The sequence below is a fragment of the Poromitra crassiceps genome (assembly GCF_964638095.1).
Source record: "Poromitra crassiceps genome assembly, chromosome: 13".
Taxonomy (NCBI): domain Eukaryota; kingdom Metazoa; phylum Chordata; class Actinopteri; order Beryciformes; family Melamphaidae; genus Poromitra; species Poromitra crassiceps.
This window is the reverse complement of record NC_139644.1, coordinates 5,388,978-5,409,113: the sequence shown is the minus strand read 5'-3', so window position 1 is coordinate 5,409,113 and position 20,136 is coordinate 5,388,978. Positions and strand designations below refer to the sequence as shown.

Sequence of the window (20,136 nt, the reverse complement as noted above, 5' to 3'; positions counted from 1 at the left end):
GATGTGAGTCACACACACAGTGACTTGAGACTTGACTTGAGACTTGTCCTCAAAAGACTTGAGACTGGACAGACTCAAGATTTGGGACTAATGAACAATTTGTATTGTTTGCCTCATTAACATGAAGGAAATGTCTACTAATAATAAAGTTAACTCATCAATGCTGCTGATGCTGTAAGCTAATAGATCATGAGTGAGGATAATACACTACATGCTTTTAGCTCTGCAGTGTTCTGAGCAGACCAGATGGCATCCAGCATGTGATGGAATGCTCATCCATTAGACTTGACTTTTTGACTTGTGACCAAAGACTTGAGACTTGACTTGGACACTAGCTCAAAGACTTGAGACTTGACTTGGACTCCAGCTCAAAGACTTGAGACTTGACTTGGACTCTAGCTCAAAGACTTGAGACTTGACTTGGACTCCAGCTCAAAGACTTGAGACTTGACTTGGACTCCAGCTCAAAGACTTGAGACTTGACTTGGACTCTAGCTCAAAGACTTGAGACTTGACTTGGACTCCAGCTCAAAGACTTGAGACTTGACTTGGACTCTAGCTCAAAGACTTGAGACTTGACTTGGACTCCAGCTCAAAGACTTGAGACTTGGACCTGCAAAAAACCACTTGTGAGCATCTCTGGATATGGTAAAATATTACAGTATGTGCTGGATCAGTCCCACATCTCTGGGACCAATTCAAATCACAATCCAATCTTAAATATAGGTTACTGTATGCTCAACCTTTAGGCAAACCCTCTACTCTTAATTAGATGACACTGTGTTTTGTAGATGCAAACCTCACAGGGCAACAAGATTTACAAACGTGAAATAATTATCTTTATTTTTCAGTAAAACATGTTTTCTTTTTCATCCACTTGATGCCGTAAAGTCGTCTTGATTTGATAATAGGAATATCTGCATCAAAGTATACAGATACAAGTTGTTCTCATGTATTGTGTATTGGCTTTCCCTCTATATCACAATAAATACTCAATACCACGAGTTTCTGCTTCCATTTCCTCAAAGATAAAAATACATAGAAATCGAGCCAGAGGTTTTCCTATGGACTGAGAGAAGACAACTCCCTTACTGCTCAATCAGACAGGGTATTTGTAAGCAGGAGCAGTTGGGGTGCGAGCACATGACCCCGCCTCCCCCAGCAGCACATGGCCCCGCCTCCCCCAGCAGTCAGGACAAAATGCTCAAAGAAAAACATGGTTACATAAGATCTTTTGGTCCACTTTGGGATCATGACAGTCTGCCAAAAACCACTACCCAACTCTACTGTGTGTGTGTGTGTGTTTGTGTGTGTGTGAATGTGTGTGTGTGTGTGTACACGCCCAAAGGAGCTCAACAACAGGCGAATGTTTCCAGAAATATCCAGCCTCCTGGCCCCTGTTTGAAATGTCCAGCTCTGCTGGAAACATTCCAGTGTCTGATGGGGTGTGTGTGTGTGTGTGTGTGTGTGTGTGTGTGTGTGTGTGTGTGTGTGTGTGTGTGTGTGTGTGTGTGTGTGTGTGTGTGTGTGTGTGTGTGTGTGTAACATGATAGCAGGCTTTCCTTGGTCTCATTGACGCCAACGCGATAGTACACAAAACTGCAATTCCTCGAATGGCCACTTGAGGCTGGCTGTAAAAGTGAGCCAGTCTCCATTCACCCCCATGTTTGACAGTTCGAACGTGGCCCTGGTCCTGGGCGAGCTGTGCAAGAACCAAGATGGCAGTCTACGGTGTGACTCCGCCCATCTCTTTACACAGTCTACGGTGTGACTCCGCCCATCTCTTTACACAGTCTACGGTGTGTTACTCTACTCGGTGTGTTTGTGTCCATTTGTGTATCCAATTCCCATCAAATGACACCGTGCGTCATTGGCTCTGTCTGATGATGTCACTGGTTCCAGCCAATGACCTCATAGAAGAGGGCCTTGAGCAGCCGTGCCTCGTAGGTGACGGTGTTCTTGCCGATGTGGATGCGGTCCTCCTCCAGAGGCTGCTCGATGATGGCCGGCTCCTCTCTACCGTATGCTGCAGGCACAGAGCACACACAACATTAGCAGGCTTTAAGCCCCGCCTTCAAAAAGACCACGAGAGCCAAAGCCACGCCCACTTCCTGCTTCTGCCTACAAACCAGGGCTGCGTTCCAATACCCATACTTGTACTTCTTTCTTGTAGTATGTACTGCCGCTGCCCTCACAAAGTATGGATTGTAGTGTGTAGCATGCATGCAAAATGCATACTATTGGGACACACTACATCTGTCGTCACGTGAGCTTCCTGAACTCCGACCTCTTGCTCACTTCCGCCGACGTCCGCAGCGCCACATTTGAGTTTTTTTTTGTTTTTTTTTTTTTTTTATTCAATAAACAAAGTCTGGCAGTAACAAACAGTACCGTAAATTTCGGACTATAAGCCGCGGCTTTTTCCCCGTTTTTTGGCCCTGCGGCTTATATAACGATGCGGCTTATCTATGGATTTTATCAGCTAACGGCCGCTCGGGGACCTCCAAAATCTATGGATGTTGGTATGAGGCAGAACGAGAGCAAGACAGACATTACGAGAGCGAGACCCTGATTGGATGATGTTGCAAAAAATGTGCCTCGCGACCTGATTGGAGCACTGTGCCACTACGCTCTCTCAGCCACTACGGTAAAACACCCTCCCTCCTCCCTCGCTCCGGGGGGAAAATGGCAGCGATTGAGCCTGAAAGACAGTCTGAATGAAATTGAATGTAACATTCCCAATTCTATGTATTACATTCTAAAAAACTAACGGCAACATTTTGGAAGGCTAAGCCACACAACTAGCTCGTTGTAATCGAACATCATGCTTCAAAAGATGGAGAACTGGCTGTGTTACGACGATGGCGGCGATTGAGCCTGAAAGCCATGTCTGAGACAGTAGCGAGACAGGAACAACAACAACAGCAGCATCAGCAAAGGATCATGCACAAACCCGAGACGAAAGGGACTGTCCGTCAGGGCGCGGACGACTGTGTCAGCAACTCCCTCCCAACTACCAGGAGAAAATTACAAACTTCGGCGAATTCACACAAAGAAAGATCAAGGAATATTCCATCGGACCGGAGCAGATCATAAATATGGATGAAGTGCCTTTGACGTTCGACCTGCCTCTCACTAGGACTGTTAACAAGAAAGGTGAATCGTCCATCACGTTGAGAACCACAGGTCACGAGAGAACGAATTTCACTTGTGTTCTTGGCTGCACAGCATCTGGAGTAAAGCTCCCGCCGATGGTGATTTTTAAGCATCTCACAATGTGTGATTTTGTCTGGGGATTAGTGACCTGACTTTTGTTTTGTTTTGTTGAAATGTTAATAAATGGGAGCTTCCCCAAACAGCCATCTCTTTCCCGACAATCCCCTCTGTGCACGAACCCTTACATATGGTAATTAAACATCAAAACACCCGCGGCTTATAGTCCGGTGCGGCTTATATATGTAACAAACAGGCAATTTTGCTGCTGCGGCTTATACTCAGGTGCGCCTTATAGTGCGGAAATTACGGTACATTATACAAAAAATTCAGACTAAACATTTACAAAATTGGAACAGACAATCAAATAAACAAAATAAAATAAATAAAGCAAAAACATTAAGTCAGAGTTCTAAACAGGAATCAAGATATGCATGTTTTGGTACACACTCCATGCTTGTTTGGTTTTAACATATTTCAAGGCTTTCTTAAAGTTAATTATCTTATTCATGAACACGCAGCTCAGTCAGTGCGACGTAACTCCAGTAGGTGGCGGTAATGCACAAAAAGTTGTTTGCCAACCGCCATAAAACATTAGAAGAAGAAGAAGATGTAACTTCCTGCTGCGCAAAGGATTGTGGGGAAGATTGGCTGACAAAGCATGCATCGATGCATACTCCGAAATAGGAGCTGATGTAGTACAACATCCTGGTACTCTTGGCATACTGCATCTGACATACTATGTATTGGGACATACTAATTCTTTTTTTGCCTACTAAATAGTATGGAAGTATGGGTATTGGAACGGGGCCCAGCGTCTGAAACAATATGAGTGGTGGTAAACGAACCAGCGTCTGAAACAATATGAGTGGTGGTGAACAGCGTCTGAAACAATATGAGTGGTGGTGAACAGCGTCTGAAACAATATGAGTGGTGGTGAACACCGTCTGAAACAATATGAGTGGTGGTGAACAGCGTCTGAAACAATATGAGTGGTGGTGAACAGCGTCTGAAACAATATGAGTGGTGGTGAACAGCGTCTGAAACAATATGAGTGGTGGTGAACAGCGTCTGAAACAATATGAGTGGTGGTGAACAGCGTCTGAAACAATATGAGTGGTGGTGAACAGCGTCTGAAACAATATGAGTGGTGGTGAACAGCGTCTGAAACAATATGAGTGGTGGTGAACAGCGTCTGAAACAATATGAGTGGTGGTGAACAGCGTCTGAAACAATATGAGTGGTGGTGAACAGCGTCTGAAACAATATGAGTGGTGGTGAACAGCGTCTGAAACAATATGAGTGGTGGTGAACAGCGTCTGAAACAATATGAGTGGTGGTGAACAGCGTCTGAAACAATATGAGTGGTGGTGAACAGCGTCTGAAACAATATGAGTGGTGGTGAACGGTGAAACAATATGAGTGGTGGTGAACGGTGAAACAATATGAGTGGTGGTGAACGGTGAAAGACAATAATTGTTTGGATCCCGTTTGAATTATGCCATGAAGTCCAGAGTCCATTATGTGATTGAAAAGATACGGTAACTTATATATTATGTACTGTCAATGGGTAACTTGCATGTCAAGAAAGCCACAGTTTGACGTCAAACTGAAACGTAGCGTTTAGTTTAGTATGAAACCGCTCAATCGACTACATCTCTCATGTCACATCACACCAACACCAACATGGCCTGGTGGGTGAGACGTCACTTAGGCGACTGGTTGTGCGTCGTCTTTCTGATTGATCAGAATCAGAATCACTTTTATTGCCACAGTATGCAAGTTACATACGAGGAATTTGTCTTAGTGTCTGTATGCAGCATAGCGGTCACATCAATATACAGAGATAAGAAGTAGGAAGATAACTAAAAACAATCACAAAGTTGCAAGTGCAATCAAATCGAGTAAATATATACAATATGTACATGAGTGGTGAAGTGTTCTGTGGATGAGAAATATGAATTTACGTTGGATTTATGTACATGAGATTTACAGACTGAGTTAAATAGACGTTAAATAGGCAGTGGATTTACATGAATTTACAGTCGGAGTTAAATAAGAGCTTACATTGAATTTACATGAAATTTACAGGCTAAGTTAAATAGGCATTACATGTGCAGGGAATTTACATGAATTTACCAGTCCCAGTTAGACAGGCATTAAATTAGATACAGTATGAGTTCCAGTTTTATGGGGGAAGGGGGGGGGGGGGGGGGGTTCAGTTGAGTTTAGGAGGAGGTAGTGAGTTTGTGTGTGTGTGTGTGTGTGTGTGTGTGGGGGGGGGGTTGTTTGTGAGGCCCTTGGCGGAAGGGGTTTCACCTTGTTGGTGAGGCTGATGGCGGTTGGGAAGAAGCTGGTCTTGTGGCGGGTGGTTCTGGTCTTGGCAGACCAGATAACTTATAGTGCCACAGTTTTACAACAAACTGCGACTTTCTTGACTTGCAAAGTGACAGAGGAAATTTAAGTTACATTATATTTATTTACATAATCAATAGCCATAAAGCAGTTACACAGTTATTAATATTAAGGCATAACTACACACACATAGATAAATGTTGTAGTAGACAAAGTTATCTTGGACAAACATCATATGTGTTCCTCATGGCACAATTCAAACGGGATCAAAAAATTCACCACCAATTCATATTTTTCTGATGCTGGTTCTTATAAGACCAGAAGGGCTGGGACTTTGGCTCTCTATATCGAGAGGCAAAGTGAAGCTCACATCCTGCTTCAGCACTGTACCAGAGATGTTCTTCCACAATTTATTTTCCCATAGACATTTCGTAAAATGCGTATACAATTAGTTTTACTTGTTCAAACCAAACGGTTCAGCTATATTTAGAATCAGGAGAGACCATAGAACATTTCACACAAAAAAACATAAAACAAATATTTTCTTTATACCTGCATTTTCTTGCGTTTTGGGAAGTGACTTTCCACTTTGGCTCTCTATATACAGTATACATGATTTGTATAATAATATCTAAACAGCTTCACACAAACTGCTGTTTCGGAGTTTTATTCCAAATTGAGATTTCAACAATCTGAAGAGAAAGAAAGTTATTACAGAGTGGCGACACAAAATTACAATCATTGTTGATTGGCAAAATGGTTTTGATTACACTTTTAATACAACTGCAAGGCACATAGGCACTTTTGCAGGTGTGTGTGTGTGTGTGTGTGTGTGTGTGTGTGTGTGTGTGTGTGTGTGTGTGTGTGTGTGTGTGTGTGTGTGTGTGTGTGTGTGTGTGTGTGTGTGTGTGTGTGTGTGTGTGTGTGTGTTGCTTACTCTCGCAGTGCTCCAGGAACTGGACACACTCCTGGACCACGGAGTCCCTCAGCATGATCATGTGTTTGGCCATGTTCTCCAGCAGGGAGAGGAAACAACGCTTAGCGTAGAACCACGTGTCTGTCCCCAGCTATACACACACACACACACACACACACACACACACACACACACACACACACACACACACACACACACACACACACACACACACACACACACACACACACACACACACACACACACACTTCAGTGTCTTGTGTTGAATTCCCAATGTACTGTATCTACATGCTATGGCAATATTGTTCATAATTCATATAAGACAAATAGCACATTTACCACCATGTTGTAAATGTGCAAAAAGCACATTAGAAGCACATTGTAAGTGCATGACACTTAAAGGGATAGTTCTGATTTTTGGAACCCTAGCCCTATTTGCTACTTAGCAATGATGATGTTGATTGGTCGATTCCTTTCTCAGCACATCTCCATGCTGTTCCTCAGACTAGCTCCAGATAGTTCGCCACAAACCAATACAAGGTCAGTGGCGTCACGCTCCTGTCTGTGCAAGCTGACTTAAGCTTAGGACCATGAAGGCAGCACGAGGCGGAGCTCCACAAACCAGGAGCGCACTCCCCGCTCGGGTCGAGGTGTTCATACTCAGAGTGCTGCTCAGAGCACCGCTGTTTACATAGTACAGTGAACGGCCCATGATAAAGTCAATGAAACGCAATTAAAAGTCAATGGAATGCCATTATGTTCAGTAGACTGCGGTTTCATTCTCAAACGCTCATATCAGCACATGAATAGAATCGCCAATCCTGTTTTTATTGAATGTAAACAGGCCTAGATCTCTCTCTTTGTGGCTAACTATGGGGCTAACTGGAGCTAGCATGAGGAACAGCATGGATTGTATTGAGAACGCAAACTACCAATCAATCACCAACATCATGGTTAGCTAAGAAACAGGGCTAAGGTTCCTAAGGCAGTGCTGGTTGTTGATGTTTGAGCGGTAGGGCCGGGGGAGGATGCCGGCGTGTGTTTTCAGCTGCAGCTGAGTGGACACAGCTGCAGCCAGAACCTGTTGTGGGTGGATGAGATCAAAAGGCCTCAGAGAAGAGCCTGCAGAGCGCTTTGGGTTTTGAAGGCAGAGAATGATATTTGTGGATTGAAGCTGCTAACAGCTCATTTGTGCCGATATTAGATATCTTGACATTTAACCAATATTTTGACATTTGGCCAAGAATAATATTCCTTGTTTTATTCTGGTCAGTGTGGAAAAGACTCTATTGAAACCCAGGATGATAATAACCCGGTCAAAATGTCACATTACAATCAATTCAGACAACTTGTGATTGATCAATTAAGACAATGGGGCCTTTTTCACGGCCGCCATTTTGTGTCTAAAAGGCAGGGTAAACACAGGTGCAACAAACTCATTAATTAGGGGCCCCGGCACTGGAACACCTAAATGGACTGTAAGGTGGAAACCCGAATTAATGTTTTGCTGCACCTGTGTTACTTCCTGCCTTTTAGACACAAAATAGATGGTGTGAAAAAGGCATATACCGTAAATTCCGGACTATAAGACGCACCGGTCTATAAGCCGCACCTTCAAAGGGGACTATTTTTTTCTTCTATAAGCCGCACCGGTCTATAAGCCGCGGGTGTTTTGATGTTTAATTACCATATGTAAGGCTTCGTGCACAGAGGGGATTGTCGGGAAAGAGATGGCTGTTTGGGGAAGCTCCCATTTATTAACATTTCAACAAAACAAAAGTCAGGTCACTAATCCCCAGACAAAATCACACATTGTGGTATTTTTTGTTTTTTTTACAGTGCACACAGTGTCCGCGGTGTGGTGAAAAGAGGGCAAGAGAGGAAATTAAAACAGAAGTGGATTTATAGTTAGAAAGAGTGATAAAGAAGAGAGAATTCCGTTTTTTATTTTTTTATTTTAGTTACTCACAGTACTATTGACCAGTCCAACTCAAAAGATATTCGGCAGTTTCACTTTGAGCTCTTGTTCCGCCGCTGTCCATCAATGGTTATGACGAGTCTCGCTGGGTACAGTACGCCAAAGCGATATCCATTGACTCGATGATGCTGTTGTATGTTGCGCGTTTCTGTTGCACCAACGCGGAGAGGTCCTGCCGGACGAAAAAGCGCGTACCCTCCCAGGTGAGGGGCTTCTTCCCCGCAGCCTGGAGGATGAGTTGACGGTCGGGCCAGCGGAGTAGGCAGATGAAGATGGCCCTCGGTGGCAGGCCGGGGTCTGGACGTGGCCGAGGCGCCCGGTGTGCCCTGTCCACCTCTGGTGGTTTCTCGCCTTCCTTCAGGTCCAGGATGTAACACAGGATTTTGCCACGAAAGCGTCCATGTCACCAATCTCAGCTCCCTCTGTTACATTGATCAGGCGAATGTTATTTCTTTTACTCCTGCTGATTAAGTCATCAACCTGCGTGTGCAGGGTTTCGATTTTGCATTTTATCCATTTTCGGACTCACTGTGTTGTTTTTGTCCTCCAGTGCGCGGATGCGCTTTTCCGCATTATAAACTCTGTTCACGGTTGCCTTAGTTTCTTTAGTGAGTGAGTGGATGGACTTCTGCACGTTTTCAAACTTGTTTTCAAGCTGCTCAAAACCTCTGAGCGATGTCGGACTTAATCGATAGTGTTTCACGGAGTAAAAGTTTAGCCCAAGCGGTGTATCTCCAGCCTCCAGCAGGTGAGTCATTTCCTCATTCATGGCGTGATTGCTTCGTCTTTTTCTTTCTGCTTACCTGTGTTGTGTTATGTTATGTTATGTTATGTTGTTAAAAGAGGGCAAGAGAGGAAATTAAAACAGAAGTGGATTTATAGTTAGAAAGAGTGCTAAAAAAGAGAGATTTTTTTTTTTTTTTGGAAAAAATCCATAGATAAGACGCACCGTTATATAAGCCGCAGGGGGCAAAAAAGGCCAAAAAACGGGAAAAAAGCCGCGGCTTATAGTCCGGAATTTACGGTAAATATGTAGTCAGCTACTACATCATATCGGATGCACTGAATGATATAATATCAGCAGCAAACTCATCTATCGATCTAATGGTGTTGTGACTCAAACCAACAGGAAACACATTCATTCCCACAGGAAGAACACATCTGTGGGCCAGCAAGAAAGATACATCCACCCATTCACTCCCAGGCTTAGTGCTTTTAGAATGATCTTCTCTCCATCACTCTGCTTGCTCTCTGTGGAAAGTAAAAGGCAAACAGCTCCCCAGGACAGATTCCAGGGCAGGGGGGAGGGAGGCGTGCTGTGTCTGATTTCTACTAACTTTCCGGAAAACCCCAGAGGAAAACAAAAATGTCTGACCTTCTTATTATAAGGCTCCAGGCTCTTGATGACGCGAGAGATGCCAAAGTCGTAGTTCCCCTTGGCACAGTAAAGGGTCCTGAAAGAAAGGCACAAATCACATGAGACGTAGCATCCCTAGTTGCTGTGGCCCGCTCATGACCTAACTCCTCCCCCGCTGTGATGGGCGGGGCCCGCTCATGAGCTAACTCCTCCCCCCCGCGCTGTGATGGGCGGGGCCCGCTCATGAGCTAACTCCTCCACCTGCTGTGATGGGCGGGGCCCGCTCATGAGCTAACTCCTCCCCCGCTGTGATGGGCGGGGCCCACAGTCTGAACTTCCAGCAGGGTCAGTGAGTGCACTCACCCGATCACCAGGTTGACGATGCAGAGGTGGAACACCTTCTTGTCGGGCTCGTCGTACGAGATCTGCTCCTCCTCTTTCTCAATCTTCCTCATCAGCTCTTCAGCCTGGAGGAAGACAGAGAGGAGACACGAGGTTCAAACACACGGTGTAGGGAAGCATGTGAAACACACAATCATATCAAGACAGCGACAATAAGACCACTCCAGTTCCTGTTTACAATATACAGTATAACACATTATATAAAGACAGCGACAATAAAAACCACTCCAGTTCCTGTTTACAATATACAGTATAATACATTAATATAAAGACCCCATGAATTGTTGATTTACGGCTGGGCAAAATATGGAAATGATATGAATATGGTGATATGACACTAGACTAGATATGGGCTTAGATTTTGGGGTAATATGGTGATACAGCAGAAGTATAGTCTGTTCCTTGTTTTAAAGGCTGCATTACAGTTAAGTGATGTCAAGTGATATTCTAGCTGTTCTATTAATTTGCCTTTACGCACTAAGTCATTATATCCACATTAATGATGATTATTTATCAAAAGATCTCATTGTGTCAATATTTTATGTAAACACCAATAGTCATCCCATCAATATCGATGCAATATCAATGTTGAGGTATTTTGTCAAAAATGTTGTGATATTTGATTTTGTCCATAACGGCCAGCCGTAGTCCACCCTGTGGAATATCATAGTACTGTATCTCAACATAATGTACAACACAACATGGACCATGTGATGGACACTCTTTATAATAATGTATGTAAGGTCAACTTATAAGTATTGTGATTCCTATCAAACTAGAACAAGACTGCAGCGTTGCACACGTGTTTGTTTGTACCTCTTCGTTCTGGCTCGTCATGATGTAGGACACACACAGGTTGGCCAGGACCACAGCGCTGACGTTCAGGATCTGTCCAGGAGAGGGCAGCAGAGGCACACGTACATACACATAACTCCTTTTTAGCAAATCATTTCAAACAATATTGAATGACATTAACAAATGATGTGTCATATATGACAGCACCGGGATCCCAGAGACACTTAAAAACTTCCTAATAACATTTGGAATTTATTGTAATATTTTAGATGATTACAATAAATCACACACACACACACACACGAATAGTCGCAAAATGTGGTTATAAAACAAGGATAATTCCATTCTGGCTATATGGGGGTGCTGCATTGCTTGGTTTCTCCCAATAGATCTGATATATAACCTATTTTGGTATAAGTATCAGCCTATTAATACTGTAAATGTCCCAATTAAACACACAAATCAAACAAGCTCATGCCAATGGATTTTCTGATTGTCTTGTAATTTACCAGAAAAAAGCAAAAACAAAAACAAAAACTAGAAAGAAAAAGAATAGTTGAATATTCGTCTTGAACAGTCAAATCTAATTTGACTGACATCATTGTGAGTTGTGTACAGCAGCCATAGAAACACCACTGCAAACAAACAGACAGACACGCACACACACACACACACACACACACACACACACACACACACACACACACACACACAAACACAAACACAGAGACACACAGACTAGGGCTTTCACTTTTTCCCAAAATAAAGTTCGAACGAACTTTAATTGCCCGCAAAAAAAAAGTTTTTTTGGTTAATAAAAAAAAAAATGCAGGCCAGGCCACCGGGCATCAGCCCGACGTGTTAGCTTGGACGCTCACAGTCACAACACTGCCTCACAAACTTGGCTGCATCCAACTCGAGACAACTTTTCAGACCCTGGAGACAATCTTTCTCAGAAGAGACTAACGCGACAAATCTGGAGACTTTTTCTGACATGGGATTAACATTACCAGCAAGCAGCAGTTGGTTAATTTTGGTGAATTAAAAAAAAATATATATATATATATATATTATAATAATAATAATAATAATAATAATAATAATAATAATAATAATAATAATAATAATAATAATAATAACAAACAAACAAATTGAACAGGTCAATTATACATTCGAACATGCCCTCCTCCCCCACATTCGAAGTTAAATTTGAATTTCGAATAAAAAGTGACAGCCCTAACACACACAGACACAAACACACAGACACAAACACACAGACACACAGACACAAACACACAGACACAAACACACAGACACAAACACACAGACACACAGACACAAACACAAACACACAGACACACAGACACACACACACAGACACACAGACACAAACACACAGACACAAACACACAGACACACAGACACAAACACACAGAAAACAACCAGAGTGGAAAAGACTTCATGCAAACAAGTGAAAGCACTGCACAGCGATGCAGACGGTTACCGAGGGTTTACGCTTGCAGGGACACTCCTGAATGTTACACTGCTCCAGCTACACACACAAGCAGACTGTCAGCAGTTGGAATGAGATAATTTGAGTATTTGTTTCTTAAAAATTAGTTTAAACGATGGATCAATGATAAACATAGTTAGTGAATAATTTCCTGTTCAGCGACTAATGAACTAAAGGACTAATGAACTAAAGGACTAATGGACTAAAGGACTAATGGACTAAAGGTTGTTGCAGCTGACGAGACTCACATTGTCGTAGTGCTTCTTGACGATGGGCTCGTAGAAGCCGATGGCCTCCTTGTACTTGTTGTCCTGCATGAAGAGCACGTGGGCCACGTTCAGCTTCCAGGTGTCGTGCTCCTCGCAGAACTCCACAGACTTGCGGAAAATCTTCTCCACCATCTGGTAGTTCTCCCGGTTCCAGTAGATCTTAGCCTGGGCCATCAGCACCGGGATGTACCTGGGTTAACAATGGGCCAATCAGGACAGGACAGGGGAGGACATAACCAAACAGGGGGAGAGAAGTGGAGAGAAGCATCGACCTTCAAAAACCAATATTGGTCAGACCTCCATTTCCATCATGAGGTTTTACATCATGAGGTTTTGCATCATGAGGTTCTGCACGGACACTTTAAGGTCCTTTACACATCAAGAGCGATGCGAATATAGGGCACGAAATTGCGATGCGAGTTTTGACCCACCTGTCAATCACAGCCACACATGTGTACACGTTGGAAGCGAATTTCTGAAAAATCGACCGCAGTTCGAAAAAATAAACGCCGCAATAATGCTCGGCGAAACGTCGCCGTTGGTATGCACGGTTGCATTGACTGACATAGGTTCGGAAAATATTATTGACGTGCGAATTAATCGCACGAACAAAACGCTCCCGATGTGTAAGGACCTTTAGGCTGTGGAAAGCATGATGCTGATATTTGGTAAATGGACTGGATTCATATGATAGCACATCTGCAAGTGTGACGCCCGCTCAGAGCACTTTAGTTAGGGCAGCAGTACTCAAAGCACTTTAGTTAGGCCAGCAGTACTTAGGCTCAGAGCACTTTAGTTAGGCCAGCAGTACTTAGGCTCAGAGCACTTTAGTTAGGCCAGCAGTACTTAGGCTCAGAGCACTTTAGTTAGGCCAGCAGTACTTAGGGGTTCAGTGTTTTGCTCCAGGACACTTTAGTTAGGGCAGCAGTACTTAGGGGTTCAGTGTCTTGCTCCAGGACACTTTAGTTAGGGCAGCAGTACTTAGGGGTTCAGTGTTTTGCTCCAGGACACTTTAGTTAGGGCAGCAGTACTTAGGCTCAGAGCACTTTAGTTAGGGCAGCAGTACTTAGGCTCAGAGCACTTTAGTTAGGGCAGCAGTACTTAGGCTCAGAGCACTTTAGTTAGGGCAGCAGTACTTAGGCTCAGAGCACTTTAGTTAGGGCAGCAGTACTTAGGCTCAGAGCACTTTAGTTAGGGCAGCAGTACTTAGGCTCAGAGCACTTTAGTTAGGGCAGCAGTACTTAGGCTCAGAGCACTTTAGTTAGGGCAGCAGTACTTAGGCTCAGAGCACTTTAGTTAGGGCAGCAGTACTTAGGGGTTCAGTGTTTTGCTCCAGGACACTTTAGTTAGGGCAGCAGTACTTAGGGGTTCAGTGTTTTGCTCCAGGACACTTTAGTTAGGGCAGCAGTACTTAGGGGTTCAGTGTTTTGCTCCAGGACACTTTTGTTAGGGCAGCAGTACTTAGGGGTTCAGTGTTTTGCTCCAGGACACTTTAGTTAGGGCAGCAGTACTTAGGGGTTCAGTGTTTTGCTCCAGGACACTTTAGTTAGGGCAGCAGTACTTAGGGGTTCAGTGTTTTGCTCCAGGACACTTTAGTTAGGGCAGCAGTACTTAGGGGTTCAGTGTCTTGCTCCAGGACACTTTAGTTAGGGCAGCAGTACTTAGGGGTTCAGTGTTTTGCTCCAGGACACTTTAGTTAGGGCAGCAGTACTTAGGGGTTCAGTGTCTTGCTCCAGGACACTTTAGTTAGGGCAGCAGTACTTAGGGGTTCAGTGTTTTGCTCCAGGACACTTTAGTTAGGGCAGCAGTACTTAGGGGTTCAGTGTCTTGCTCCAGGACACTTTAGTTAGGGCAGCAGTACTTAGGGGTTCAGTGTTTTGCTCCAGGACACTTTAGTTAGGGCAGCAGTACTTAGGGGTTCAGTGTTTTGCTCCAGGACACTTTAGTTAGGGCAGCAGTACTTAGGGGTTCAGTGTTTTGCTCCAGGACACTTTAGTTAGGGCAGCAGTACTTAGGGGTTCAGTGTTTTGCTCCAGGACACTTTAGTTAGGGCAGCAGTACTTAGGGGTTCAGTGTCTTGCTCCAGGACACTTTAGTTAGGGCAGCAGTACTTAGGGGTTCAGTGTTTTGCTCCAGGACACTTTAGTTAGGGCAGCAGTACTTAGGGGTTCAGTGTCTTGCTCCAGGACACTTTAGTTAGGGCAGCAGTACTTAGGGGTTCAGTGTTTTGCTCCAGGACACTTTAGTTAGGGCAGCAGTACTTAGGGGTTCAGTGTCTTGCTCCAGGACACTTTAGTTAGGGCAGCAGTACTTAGGGGTTCAGTGTTTTGCTCCAGGACACTTTAGTTAGGGCAGCAGTACTTAGGGGTTCAGTGTCTTGCTCCAGGACACTTTAGTTAGGGCAGCAGTACTTAGGGGTTCAGTGTCTTGCTCCAGGACACTTTAGTTAGGGCAGCAGTACTTAGGGGTTCAGTGTTTTGCTCCAGGACACTTTAGTTAGGGCAGCAGTACTTAGGGGTTCAGTGTCTTGCTCCAGGACACTTTAGTTAGGGCAGCAGTACTTAGGGGTTCAGTGTCTTGCTCCAGGACACTTTAGTTAGGGCAGCAGTACTTAGGGGTTCAGTGTTTTGCTCCAGGACACTTTAGTTAGGGGAGCAGTACTTAGGGGTTCAGTGTCTTGCTCCAGGACACTTTAGTTAGGGCAGCAGTACTTAGGGGTTCAGTGTCTTGCTCCAGGACACTTTAGTTAGGGCAGCAGTACTTAGGGGTTCAGTGTCTTGCTCAAGGACACTTTGACACACAGCCCCGGAGGAGCGAGCCTCGAACCGGGAACCTTCCCAATTTCCAGACGACAGCTCTGCCTCCTCAGCTACTGCCGCCCCAGGAACTTCAAATACTTTCATAGTTCAGGCCTCCTATCTCCCATCTTACCACAATTAAAGGGGGGTGTGTGCACGTGTGTGTGTGTGTGTGTGTGTGTGTGTGTGTGTGTGTGTGTGTGTGTGTGTGTGTGTGTGTGTGTGTGTGTGTGTGTGTGTGTGCGTGTCCTCACTTTTCCATCATCTGGTCATATTCCAGCACAGCTTTCTTCACGCTGTCATCGTCACGAGCCAGCCTGAGCTCCTGCACCTTCGAGAAGATCAAGCAAATAACAAAGAACATTCAGCCACAAAACAACTAGCCGCTCACAGTCCCAATCCACTCATTATTTTGGCATAAAAATCCAACTTTCACAAACATGCTTGATGAAGTTGACTTATCCATGGAAAACATGTTTTTTTTTGCAACTGAAAATGCAGGTGAGTTCAGGTCAATTGGACAGACAGAAGAACTGGGTAGTCAGCAGCATGAGCAGTGAGAGCCACCATGACTGACGAGAGTGAGAAGAAGAGGGGAGGAGGTGGAAGGTAAACAACCTGCTTGGCCAGCTTGCGTAGCTGCTCTGTCAGTTTGGCGTTCATCTCATCAAACTTCCTGAAGGCCTGTCAAATAAAGACAGACAGAACAATCTTGCAATGGATGGAGGGTAAGCATTAAGCAACGACGTTCACATTTTCCATTCAGACACACCAAAGCCAAGGGGACTGAAATAATGCTGGGTAGCGCTGTGGGAATGAAGGATGTGTGGTTTCATGAATAAAAAACCCATAATGACTGCTTTGCCTCGGCTCAAACTGCTGTGCAGCAACAAAACTTGAACGCTTTTAGATGTGAAGGATATCTAACAAACGTCTGGAGGTTTCCTCCAAGCTGCACGAGGAAAGCTTTTGATGTGAAAATACACCCATCTTATCTTCTCAGGCAAATCACAAAGTGTGGCTGCAATAGAAAAGAAACTGAAACTAACATGATCAAAAGTTTCTGTTGTTAAGGCTGTTTTGTTTTTGCACGGTCAGGCAAATGGGTCCAAAGTCATTTCTTACTTGTCCCGATACAAATTCTTAGTGTTTTCCACAACGGGTGGGGGTTACTTAACTTAGCTAAACAAAATAGCACCACGTCTTGTCCAACCTGATTGCAAATGCTCTGTTATCCTAAGCAGCCGCTTCTATAAGTGACTTTGTGTGTTCCTGCTGAGATGTGTGTGGGTGTGTTGGCAGTGGCACGCTATGGAGGCTTGAAAAAACACGCACAATTCTGTGGCATGCATGCACACACACACACACACACACACACACACACAAGCCTGTGGCGTGCACGCACACACACAGTAGACATGCACGCACACACACACACACACAGTACAGATGTGCACGCACACACACACACACACAGTACAGATGTACACACACACACACACACAGTACAGATGTGCACGCACACACACACAGTACAGATGTGCACACACAAACACAGTACAGATGTGCACGCGCACACACACACACACACAGTACAGATGGGCGCGCGCACAGATGCAAGCACAGGTCAGACATGCACAAAGCTGCAGGGGTAGGCAGCTGTACCATATACTGCCATTGAAACTCACTTTATAATGCACGCACAGTGAAGATAAAGGCATCTACATTCTACTTTTACTATCGGCAATATGGCAAATAGGCAAATCTCTAAAAAATGTGTTTTGTTAAAATCCTTTTAACAAAAAAAAGTGTGTTAGTTCAGAACTATTTCACTGAGCAGAGTGGACACACCACTAGCTTCACTGAGCAGAGTGGACACCACTAGCTTCACTGAGCTGAGTGGACACCACTAGCTTCACTGAGCAGAGTGGACACCACTAGCTTCACTGAGCTGAGTGGACACCACTAGCTTCACTGAGCAGAGTGGACACCACTAGCTTCACTGAGCAGAGTGGACACCACTAGCTTCACTGAGCAGAGTGGACACACCACTAGCTTCACTGAGCAGAGTGGACACACCACTAGCTTCACTGAGCAGAGTGGACACACCACTAGCTTCACTGAGCAGAGTGGACACACCACTAGCTTCACTGAGCAGAGTGGACACACCACTAGCTTCACTGAGCAGAGTGGACACACCACTAGCTTCACTGAGCAGAGTGGACACACCACTAGCTTCACTGAGCAGAGTGGACACACCACTAGCTTCACTGAGCAGAGTGGACACACCACTAGCTTCACTGAGCTGAGTGGACACCACTAGCTTCACTGAGCAGAGTGGACACACCACTAGCTTCACTGAGCAGAGTGGACACCACTAGCTTCCAGCCAGAACGCTGCACTAAACGGGAGTTTAGGGTTGTGGAGGGTTAGGGTGCAGGTCTGCAGGAGGTGTCAATGCTTCCTGGGTTCACCGCTCTACCTCTTCTGGTGCTGTCTGGCAAGTCAACATGGCGTCCAGAAACTCATACAGGTACTGAGGACGACAAAAACACATTTCAACATTACATCAATATGGATCCTGTCACACTTCACTTTTTACAAAGACATCATATCTATGATATCAGAGGTATAAAAAACAAAGACAGATATGGGTGTGGTCTCTGGGGTATCTGTCCGGCCCAAATGAGAACTCAGTGAGAGTGAAACTTACTGGGGAGAGGAACTTGTAGGTGAGATGGGCGTTCTCAGCTAAGACGTCCGCCGCCAGGTCGAAGTACTGAGAGAGAGAGAGAGAGAGAGAGGTAGGGGGGAGGGAGAGAGAGAGAGAGAAAGAGGGAGAGGAAGGGGGGAGGGAGAGAGAGAGAGAGAGGGGGGGGGGAGGTAGAGAGAGAAAGAGAGAAAGAGGGAGAGGAAGGGGGGAGGGAGAGAGAGAGAGAGGGGGGGGGTAGAGAGAGAAAGAGAGAGAGAAAGAGGGAGAGGAAGGGGGGAGGGAGAGAGAGAAAGAGAGCAGCAACCATCCAGCAGGGACATTAATACTACTTTAATGAAGTAGCCACAGCTCTCTGTGAGCCAAGTCACTGCTGTGTTTGAGCTCAGACACGCTGCCTCCCTGCAGACAGCCTCACTGGGACATGGTGGAAAATACTGACAGATGGTTGGCATGTTCTTGGCATGTTCTTGGCATGTTCTTGGGGCGGCGATTGCCTTCCAGCATGTAATAGATGTGGGTTTGATATCCACATATCAAGATATGAGTGAAGAGTTTGTATGAGGGTAATACCGCCATGCTTTTTAAGTCGTGTAGGGGCTTCTTTTAGGCCGTGTGTCCATCTAACATCTTTTTCCGACCGTTAAACACTGGAACTGATCTCAGCGCACAATATGGAAGGAAGCAGTGTGAAAGTAACGTTAGTTCAGTGCGGTAGCTAGCTTGATAGCTCACAGCTAACATTAGCTAACAACACACATACAGTGATTTAGTTCAACACTCACCAGAAATATTAAGTGTCTAGCTAATCTGCTCCCACAATTGAGCCTTTCTGTCTCTGCTAGTTTCTGAATATGATTAGTTGCCAGAAAAGCAGCACCCGACACAAGCGTCTTTCTGAAAAGTTAAAATATTTTCAGCTGGGAGCGCTGGGAGCCTTTCTCTAGACGTCCGTGTGCGCCCGCATACGCTATGCTCTCCCCCATTGGAAACAACTGAAAGACGCTGGACCTGAGGAAAAGACGCTAGGTCGACACAGGCCCTTAGACAGCAAATATAACGGTGACGTGCAGTGACGGTTTCACGATGATAGTTTATGACAGGGGTGCTTTTAGAATGACCAACTCAACATGATCTACCCCCACCAAAACATAAATACAAAAAGCTGAAAATACATGAAAAATGTACCTTACATCACTGTAGGACTAACCCTCTCTCTCTCTCTCTCTCTCTCTCCCCCTCTCTCTCCGCTCTGTTCCTCTCTTGTCAAGGCTAAAGCAGCAGTTGGTTTACCTCGTATTTGCAGTAAAGCAGCAGCTGGTTTACCTCATATTTGCAGTAGAGCAGCAGCAGGTTTACCTCATATTTGCAGTAAAGCAGCAGCTGGTTTACCTCATATTTGCAGTAAAGCAGCAGCTGGTTTACCTCATATTTGCAGTAAAGCAACAGTTGGTTTACCTCATATTTGCAGTAGAGCAGCAGCTGGTTTACCTCATATTTGCAGTAAAGCAGCAGCTGGTTTACCTCATATTTGCAGTAGAGCAGCAGCAGGTTTACCTCATATTTGCAGTAGAGCAACAGCTGGTTTACCTCATATTTGCAGTAGAGCAGCAGCAGGTTTACCTCATATTTGCAGTAAAGCAGCAGCAGGTTTACCTCGTATTTGCAGTAAAGCAACAGTTGGTTTACCTCATATTTGCAGTAGAGCAGCAGCAGGTTTACCTCATATTTGCAGTAAAGCAGCAGCTGGTTTACCTCATATTTGCAGTAGAGCAGCAGTTGGTTTACCTCGTATTTGCAGTAGAGCAG

At 44.8% G+C, this 20,136-nt stretch overlaps 1 protein-coding gene across 1 annotated transcript in view; it reads right to left on the bottom strand.

Annotated features, from left to right (window-relative positions):
* Positions 1–837: 837 nt before the first annotated feature.
* Positions 838–20,136, bottom strand: part of ift70 (intraflagellar transport 70) — a 34,058-nt gene continuing 14,759 nt past the window's right edge. Inside the window, exons 9-19 of the mRNA XM_083648801.1 lie at positions 20,116–20,136; positions 18,331–18,396; positions 18,100–18,153; positions 16,236–16,301; positions 15,872–15,948; positions 12,799–13,009; positions 11,059–11,130; positions 10,204–10,307; positions 9,859–9,937; positions 6,506–6,635; positions 838–2,026 (exon numbers count right to left, since the gene is read on the bottom strand). The exon at positions 20,116–20,136 is cut by the window's right edge and continues 132 nt beyond it. Of these exons, the coding sequence (XP_083504927.1) occupies positions 1,890–2,026; positions 6,506–6,635; positions 9,859–9,937; positions 10,204–10,307; positions 11,059–11,130; positions 12,799–13,009; positions 15,872–15,948; positions 16,236–16,301; positions 18,100–18,153; positions 18,331–18,396; positions 20,116–20,136 (1,017 nt within the window). The 3' untranslated portion in view covers positions 838–1,889. The remainder of the gene's footprint in view (positions 2,027–6,505; positions 6,636–9,858; positions 9,938–10,203; positions 10,308–11,058; positions 11,131–12,798; positions 13,010–15,871; positions 15,949–16,235; positions 16,302–18,099; positions 18,154–18,330; positions 18,397–20,115) is intronic.